Source organism: Sinocyclocheilus anshuiensis, unplaced genomic scaffold (assembly GCF_001515605.1).
Source record: "Sinocyclocheilus anshuiensis isolate Anshui unplaced genomic scaffold, SAMN03320099.WGS_v1.1 scaffold396, whole genome shotgun sequence".
NCBI classification, from domain to species: Eukaryota; Metazoa; Chordata; class Actinopteri; order Cypriniformes; family Cyprinidae; genus Sinocyclocheilus; species Sinocyclocheilus anshuiensis.
Genome location: NW_015558623.1, coordinates 1,771,841 through 1,781,394, shown reverse-complemented (window position 1 = coordinate 1,781,394; position 9,554 = coordinate 1,771,841). Strand labels below are relative to the sequence as shown.

Genomic DNA, 9,554 nt, shown 5'->3' with positions numbered 1-9,554 from the left:
GTGCAGATTTTGACATCTGGCTGTTGGTGACAGCTTTGTTATGTGGTCTGATTTCACATGTACCACATCAAAGGCTGAGGTTTCTCTCTCTAGCAAAGGGCTGAAGGATGATTTTATTGACTTTTCCTCCTAAATTGTCTGTTAGAAGTGGCCTTGAGTATCACAAGCACTTTTAGTTAACTGAACTGACATTTGAATATATTTAGCATCTTATCTTTCCTCTCCTTACAAACATTTACCATGGTTTCCACATAAACATAATAGGTATTACTGTAAAATCATACTAAATTAATTTGAATTGTATATAAATTAATTATATAAAATGTTATATTTTACATAATTATTATTATATATTATTATATTATGTATTTTTTTAATAAAAAAAACAGTAATATTGTGAAATATTACAATTTAATTTAACTGGTATCTGTTTTAATATATTTAAAATGTAATTTATTCCTGTGATGGTAAAGTTGCATTTTCATCAGCCATTAGTCACATGATCCTTTAGAAATTATTCTAATATGCTGATTTGCTGCTAAAGAAACAGTTGTGCTGCTTAACAATGTTGTGGAAATTTAAAAATATTTAGTTTTTCAGGATGAATAGAAAGTTCAATAAAATGTTTTTTTTTTTTTTTAATAACTTTTGTAAAAGTGTTCACTGTAACTGCTGATCAGTTTAATACATAAAAAAAAAAAAAATCTTACTGACCCCAAACATTAATACATATTTTATTTATAAAATATTGGCTTTAATAATATTTTGTACAAGTCTGATTTTGAGGAAATTGTTTTTCTCATTGTTTTACTGTACATTACATAGAGTGATCAAACATCTAATCACGCCTTTCTTTTTCAAGTTTTAAAATTTCCAGAATAAATATCACCTCCAGAGATGAACGACAAACTTTGACCTAAAATAAAACGGATGGACACGAGGTAGGAAACAACAGGAGAGGGCTGTAACTGAGGAAGTGGAGATTTAGTGGGGTTGAGAGGTGCCTCTAAAGACTTACCGCAGGCTCATGAGGGAAGGCCACACTGAGGGGGATCGATACTCTGCTAATGCAACTCGCATTATTTCTCGGAATAAATTCTCCTGACTCGGGGACCGACACTAAAAGCACCTGGTGGTATTTCAGTGGCTCCGCAGGGCCCTTTGGGTCCCAGGATGGCTGCATCAGACTCTAAAGCTCCAGACAAGCTTTCGGGACCTTTAGCACCAAGCTCCAAGGGGACACATTAACAGAGAGTCTCACAATAGGCATTTTGATGTGTCTAACAAGACAATAAATTGTCCCTCATTACTCAGTAATTAACTCCACAGTCCCATCCCCCCTGTCCTGACACTTAAATCACCCTTTCCTCACAAACACCCCCCAATGCTCTCCTTCCCTCCGCCTGGTCTTTAATTTCCTCTTCTCCGTGGGGTGTAAAGGCAGAGGTTTCACTCCAAACTCATCATGAAAATCATTCCCTGCCATATGCACTCTCCCTCCCCAGCCCATCTTCAACCCCACCTTTTACCTCGTCCCGTCCTCGGAGACCTCTCATAGAGCAACACCTGGAAAAGGGCGTGGCCTTATGACCGGGGATGATGGGAGTGAACCTAGGAGGATCTGCAGCGAAACCTAAAACTGCTACCAATCCCTCAGGCCTTCACTATCCACAGGGCTTTCCACAATCCTCCGCTGTTAATTGTTAAAATGAGGTTATTAATTGGACACAGAGGAAAATCACCTGTCATGTCAGATGGGGATCACTTACTGATTGAAAGGTATCTCTGATATGAGCCCATGGGGTTGATGGGCCTGTGAAACACACACTGGGATTGAACGCCTTCATAGCCCAAAGGCATAAAACCCACCCTAGTTCATAAGAGAGGGAGCTCACTTTTTGATTGTGTATATGGCTGACATACATCCACACTCGTTTGGCCCAGATTCAAAAGCCATGAGTTGTTTGATAGCCTATTGGAGAATAAATAATCTTAGGAAATATGGGATAATGGACTTCACATACACATAGTTCCGCATTCATAATTCAGAGATCATTTCCACATCATAAGAACTCAAGAACTGCAATTTTTTAGTACCATATAAATTTATTTACACGAGATTTTTCTTTTCTGACACATGTAACATTCAGTAACATTTTTACATTAAGAAAATATAACTGGTGCTTGTTCATGCAAAGCAGGGCATTGTGGTTGGTTGCTAGAGTGCTGCTATAAGGTTGTTTTGGTGTTTGGAGTAGTTTTTAGCATACTGGTTTCTATGATATTTGGGTAGCTCCTTCAGTTTGGGTCTATAGGATTTCACCCCCGTCATATCATCCGTAGTGAGTGCCCTGAATGGTACTAAAGTCAAAAAAGTCATTATCAACAATGAAAAGACAGTCACAGATGAAAGGTGCAAAGAAATAAATTGAACTTTTTGGAAGTTTTTAAATAGGTGGCAAGACCATATACAGAACCATTAGCAAAGTCCAACAGCCCCTGTGGCTCCCACAGCTATCAGGTAATTTGACAGAGATCCAAAAGTTGTAGACATGCAGATGTTTACCGTTTAAGCAGGCATCTGTGCACAGTTTATGTCAGGGAAAATGTGACAAGTGCCCAAAGTCTTTTTAAAGAGCAATTTAGGTGAACTTTTGTAAGTGCTTGGCATAAGAAAAGTGAAAGCAAAGTAATCACAAATGAAATCTTAAATAGGCTATTCCATATAGTTCATCATTCACATTCATTTGTATTTGAAAAAAAAAAAATACAGTAGAATATAAATTTCACATCACTGCAGGGAAATGGCAACATTTTGGATATATGCATGTATGTGTGTGTTTATATATATATATATACACACACACAGACACATATACGCAATATTTTTGATAATAGTAATTATATATATTGTAGTATCAAAAATGTTGTAAATCATGTATATAGTGTAAAAAATGGTGCAGCATTCTCCATGAATGACTGTACAGAAAAAAAAACTGACATGTACACAAAAACATATTTCGCAGACATATAGTAATTCTGAAATCAAAACAAGATATACACTTTTGCTTGTAGATACCACGTTTACATACTAGTAAGTACCTTAATCAAAACTGAAACATTTTCTAGAATATGATGCTACTAATATGGCAAATCCAGTGAAAGTGCTTATTGTAGCAATACAGTACAATACAGACTTGCAGGTAGACTGATAAAAAAGTCATATGACTTTTTGTGCCATGACTTTTTGTTTTACATAAAAATGGTGGAAAAAAGACAGCACTACCCACTTCTTGGCTAATGGCGCTGAGGTTTTCCTGTTGTTTGAACAACCCGGTTACTCCTTTGATATCTCTTATCTGTTAACTGAAAACAAATGTTTAGCAAGCCAAGATAACACAATAACACTCCAGCCCACTGCCTGGTGTGATCGTTCTTACCTTGACCTCACCCTGAAATAGATGCCTGAATTACATACACACAAACACCCGCACAAAAGTGTAGCTTTCCCCATTACGTGACGAGAGCCTGGCGCTGAAAAAATATCTATTACACCGTCGCAGTGCACTCGAGAGAGCAGTCTTCCTGAACGAAGAACAAAGGTTGATGGGCCCTAGAAGGACAAGTGTTCTACAAAACACTGACTCAAACCGGCTGTTAACAACTGCACTCTAGTTTAAACAAGCCATCTACACGGGGACACACTGAAGGCCTTTTCTCTCCACTTCGCTCTTCATTGTGATAAAAATCGACAGACGTTGGCACAAGGGCCTGTTATTGTGTAGAAATGTTTACCTAGTGAAGCTGATAGGATCTTTTATCAGCCTTTCGATGCACATCCTGAAAGTGCTTGCGAGTTTATTTCTGTTCAGTATTTGATCAGTTCGATAGTGTGAGTCAAAACACACTTTTTGTTAAGGAGCCTGTTTTACCAGAGGTCTTGTGTTATTTAAGAGAAAGCCACTCACATTAACCACAGAAAACCTGGAGGCATTTCTCTACCACTTCAACCAGTGGTATGAGTTTAGGGGCCGGACTATGAAATATATAAGAGTTGCAATTGTTGCTAGTTGCACAGAAATCGCTAATAGTAGCTTTAATGTCATGTTTACATTTATTTTCCAACCTAGAATGACTTATTCTGATTATGCTAGGTCCAAATGAGCATATACTAGCTTGCTTTGGCATAGACTGTGGTGTTGTGGGATGAAAATACCAACTTTTTTATCCCAAAGTGATTCTCCCAACAAAGCAACATCTTCAGTTTTGCAGGCACCTCAGTGATAGCAAACCTCAGAAATTTCCATCGCTAGTTCAAGACATTCCCCTGTTTCATGGCAGGCGTCCATAAGGCCACAGTCTAAATCACAACTGCAGTTCCAGCTGTTATTGTGCGCAGGTTCCGCGGGTGGTGAGAAAAGCATGTAGGCAGGGCAGATGGAGATAGCAGCTCGCTCGCATGTTTCAGGAAACATAAGGAACAAGTCGTAGAATCGGCAGAAGAGACAATTCAGCACAATCCCGGCACAGAGCTCTGAACAAAAAGAATAAGAAATCATGGGATTGTGGACAGTCAAAAGGGAATGAAAAATGTATTATTATGTTGTTCATAATGCTTCATGGTATTGTAGTTCTTTCCTTCATCAAAGTACACAGTCTTGTACATTTGTCTTTTTGTCTGATTTTCAAATACTTTTTTGCTTCAAATCAAAGTTTGCGATGTTGTTCACATCATACATGGTTGGTTTGGTTCACGACTTTGCCTCTTTGACAAAGACTTCTGAAAAATCCCTATAGTGTAAAATACTAGTACTTTTATGTTCCAACTTCCAAGGGTTTCAGGCAGAAATTAGATTATGCAAAAAAATTAATTTTGTGTGCTTATTCACAAAATGCTAGCTATAAAATTATCATTAGCAAATCAAAAGAAACGGCTAAAAATGTTTAAAATGTAATTTCCACTGCTGTTTATTTCCATCACCGCATGTTATCAAACAAAATGCATAATACGAAGAAAATCTCTGAAATATGACAAAAATTACAGAATTCTCCTGTGACGCATGTATATAAACCACTGGACATTGTTAATGGGAAAATGAAATAAACTAGTGAGAGAAATGTGTTTTTTAAGAGTTTATACAGGGCCAAAGTGTCCATAGTTGAAGAAACACCCTTAAACATCTTTAATGTACAAAGAAACTGCATTGGGGAAAAAAACTGCTTTTGAGTGGCCGTCTCTAGCAGAGCTAAGATATGATATTGCTGAAACGTTTTGAATTAATTTTAAACATTAACAGACAGGCTTTATAACTACTGTATATACTACAGTCAGTGCATCACAACATGCATCCATTTAGAATTGAAATGATCACATCTGTCTAACACACATGCTTTTACTGTCACATAATACGTCAAAAAGCACAAAAGTGAATGATGTCAGAAATGCTCAGAATGACACGGCACCATCATGCCAATAGCTTAAAAAGCCCATAGAGTGTTACATATGTTATTGAACCTAAATGCCTCTTTGAAAACTCTTACCTTGAGATCTCGGCTGACGGGGATAGACACTTAAAGGCCCTTAATGACCTGGAGTCTGTCCGCACCTCTTGTATACAACAGTTTAAAAGCCTCCCAGCTCCCTAGCACTTCTGTACACATGCATAATTTACTGAACCACCTTTTCCTTCCAAAGAGAGAAGGAATAGAGCTGTGTGGAGATGTAATCAATTATCATCCATCTGTATAGGTGTTTTTCCCTTCCAGGCACTTTCAGGTGATTACATAAACAGGGGGATGACACAGAATCCAAAAATTGGGGGGATTTTAGTGTAGTCGACTTAATGTGATGGTCTGTTTTTAAGAAATGTTTCCACACAGCCCAGGGTTTTGTGTAAAAAATAAATAAATAAACCAAGCTTCAAATGGGGCTTTCAAGATTTAAGCCCAATCCCAATTCTATTTTATACCCATTCACATACCCTGAAAATATTCCCCTAAGAAATGAGACACCACTACTACACTGTTACATGTGTAAACCTCGACACTATGACATAATGACTGCACCTTAACTCATCTGAACCTACCGGCTGAATGAGAGGAAATATATAGTTCTAATTAATTTCATATTGAAAAAGCTGTTGAATCATAATAGTCACGCACAAGAGTTCTCTGCGCATGGCTTTAATTATTTATCTCTATATGTAAGTTTAATCGAATGTGCTGCTTAATTCAGTTATTCAACTGATGTAGACAGCTCTAAAATCACATGCTTTTCCTTAGTTTTTATTTTCAATTATAGATAGATTTGAATAATTTACAATTTAAAAATGCATAATTATATGCTTGTGGCAACACATAAATTCAAATTTATCAAAAAAAAAAATCAAAAGGATTTTTTTTTAAACAAGATAAATATAAACCCAGCGCTCATTTGAGAGAAAATTAGTAGTTGGAATTTTAATCCAAGACAATTCGCGGTGGCAGTTCATGTAATTATTATTCATTAGAGCACTTTTGGGTACTATGGTGGTCTGGGAATGAGGAAGCTGGCCAATCCGCAAACCCAGGTGTGATGATGCGTGACTCACCTCCTCTCTCCTGGGAGTCAGATAGGGAACTGCTGGAAGAGGAGGCAGTGCTGTACCTGTCCACTGAGCATAAGGAGTATGTGAATTCTGTAGAGCCTGTTTCTGCTTCTCTCTCCCAGGGATCCAGCTCAGGAATTGGCGAGAGCCTCCCAGGTGCTGTGCTGGATACCTCCATTACTGCAAAAGAGAAAGAGTTTTTGAATAATCTGCATGTTTACACTTATGCATATTGAGCAAGATATGGTTGATTTACACTCACCTAGTAAGTGAGATTATACAAAAGGTTTTCATAAAATCCTCTAAAGCATAAAAGGAACAAGTCATCTAAAAAAGAAAATTCTGTCATAATTTTAAAACCTGTACATCTTTCTTTCTTCCAAATAACAAAAAAGATTTTTATAGCAGAATATCCATATAATTAAAGTGAACGGGGTCGTGGAATATGTTTTCAAAACAGGATTTCCCATAAATAATGACATACATTTCTTTTCCTCGCACAAAACTATGATGTGACTTCAGAAGAGTTTGAAAATAGTGTCAGAGTTGTATGGGGAAATTTTATTTTTTTGTCCTTTTTGGATCTTCACTGCCCTGGTCCCCATTCACTTTCACTGTAAGAGTGTAGAATAAATAATGGTTCCACACAGGTTCCACATTCGCGATCCTCATTAAAGCCATTAAGTACATAGTCTTTTTAGCTTCAAATCAAAGTTTGTAATGTCACCCCATCGCTGGTTGGTTTGTTTCATGGCTTATAACTCTTTAACAAAGACTTTTGAAAAATCCCTGAGGGAAAAATGAAAGGGAAAAGGCCTCTGAAAAATTGGGCGGGCACTATTGCACTCTATATTCACATCCCAAACTCATGCCATTGTCTGAGCCAGAAGCCAACATTTCGTCAATCGACTCATACAAACAGCAATGTTTTGAAAGTGCCACAGAGCCACTTTTTTTTACACAGTTTTGGAAAGCTTACTTATATATTTGTCTCTGCACATTTAACTGGTCAAAGGAGAAATGTAATTTTTGCAGTGCTCAAATACATCACTTTTAAATACTCTAAACATCCCTGTCAGTAACAAATCCACCATTATATATGCAGAAGAATCAATGTTCTCTAATCCACCATGTCAGTTCTCATTTCAAAATTTCTTTCATCCTGAAGCAATGTTTATCAAGGCCTGTCTAGAAAACATGCTGAGATGTGTTCCCATGCTTTCACTGGTCTCAAAGTAAGCCCAGAAATCATTCAATAATGAATCTGCCAGATCTGAATTCAAACTATTAATGAATCATTGCTTTGGCTGCACTACCTACCTTGTTTATTTTTTCTTCCACCTATCCCAAATGAATTATTCATTGTGCTTCTCTCTCTTTAACATTTAATGTCTTATGATTAATTAACACACGGGACATATTTTCCGTAGAGGAATCTGCATTGTTAGTCCAAAATAAAAAAGAGAAGGGGAAAGACAAATGAAAATGGCTTTGGGCTGTATTGGCCTTTTTTCTTCTCTCTCTCTCTCTCCCGCAGATTGAATAATTTAGAAAAGGGGATAACGAATTGTTTCTCCAGAAAGTTCTGTGGTTTCTTCACTGTGTTCTCGCTTTGTGAAGTGAACGTGTCATGATATGACAGATGTAGAAGATTAATCTTTCGTGGTTTATTACAGGAGAGTGCATGCTCTTCGACAAAACAATCGCAGGGTTTAAACAGCAGCTTCGAAATGAGCAGATTCTCAGGTGTACCATTATCAGCTGTTCACAATCACAGCTGTCAGGCATAACCATTTTATGCATGATATGATCTCTAATACAAATCTTTCTGATATATAAATGTGGGGATCTATGGAGTAATAGACAGTGTGACAACTAGCCCCAGTCTACCCTTATTTGAGTATACTACACCATCATAAAAACTACAATTTGGGGGGATTTACTGGATGGGGAAAGGGATAGTCACAGTGAAAAAAAAGGACAAAAACAGATCCATTAAAGGGGTCATATGATGCGATTTCAAGTTTTTCCCCTTTCGGGCTCTGTCTTTACATTTATTTTGAAAGATGAAGCTCGCGATTATGGTAAGGGGCGTTACATTTCCGACGAGTGCTTGCGGTGTTCGGCCAATCACACAATGCACTGGGTCAGCTGGCCAATCAGAGCAGACTGCGCTTGTCGGAAGGAGGGACTTTGTAGAAAACGAAGCGTTTGAGAGAGGCGGGGCATAGAGGACCTACAATAATGTACAGTATTTGAAAAATAATGTGTTTTTTGAACATTAAAGCATGTCAACATATTCTGTTACACCAAATAATGATCTTTAAAAAAGCAACATATGACCCCTTTAAGACAGGGGACAGGATTCGCCTATTTCTAACTGCTGTGAAAGCTAATGCACTGTTGCATCCTTCAATCAATAACCATCTCAAAATGAGTGAGAAAACATTATTCTCAATATGTCATGCACCAAACCAAAATCGTTTCAGTGTGTTAGACAATTATGGGAGCATGTTGGTTTTTATTTAACTTACCAGCTTTTACCAAAGAGCTTCTCTCGCCAGTTTTGATCAAATCAAGCTCGATTTCCGAGTTTTGTCCAGCCATCTGTCTTACAGTGTGATATCAAAACAATTGTCATATCAAGGTCCGATTCATGAAAAAAGTACAAAGACACTGCTAAAGCTGTGTATGAAAACTTACCATTGATATACAGTTATCTTAGTGACGGCAATATCAAGACATCACATGAGAGATTTAAGCATAATAACACAGATGCGCGACACGCCTTCAAGCAACACAAAAAAAATATTCCTATCGCACTCAAGCAGATAAAGCTGTACGTCGCTATTTTACTAATGATTAGTTATAAAGAAAGTTGGTGAGATTGAAGATTACAGAAGCATACTGTCATCAAAGCAGATGGGAGGATTTCGTTTCTCTCACCCTCCCGCTAGTCGTCACTGC

At 37.5% G+C, this 9,554-nt stretch overlaps 1 protein-coding gene across 1 annotated transcript; it reads right to left on the bottom strand.

Annotated features, from left to right (window-relative positions):
• Window positions 1-4,204: 4,204 nt before the first annotated feature.
• LOC107680698 (myoD family inhibitor domain-containing protein-like) lies at window positions 4,205-9,306 on the bottom strand. Its single transcript, XM_016476708.1, has 4 exons — window positions 9,291-9,306; window positions 9,122-9,194; window positions 6,591-6,761; window positions 4,205-4,534 (listed from the first exon to the last, which is right to left on the bottom strand). Exons 1-4 carry the CDS (start codon window positions 9,291-9,293, stop codon window positions 4,278-4,280), a joined length of 504 nt encoding a protein of 167 aa, XP_016332194.1. The 5' UTR covers window positions 9,294-9,306; the 3' UTR covers window positions 4,205-4,277.
• Window positions 9,307-9,554: the final 248 nt, after the last annotated feature.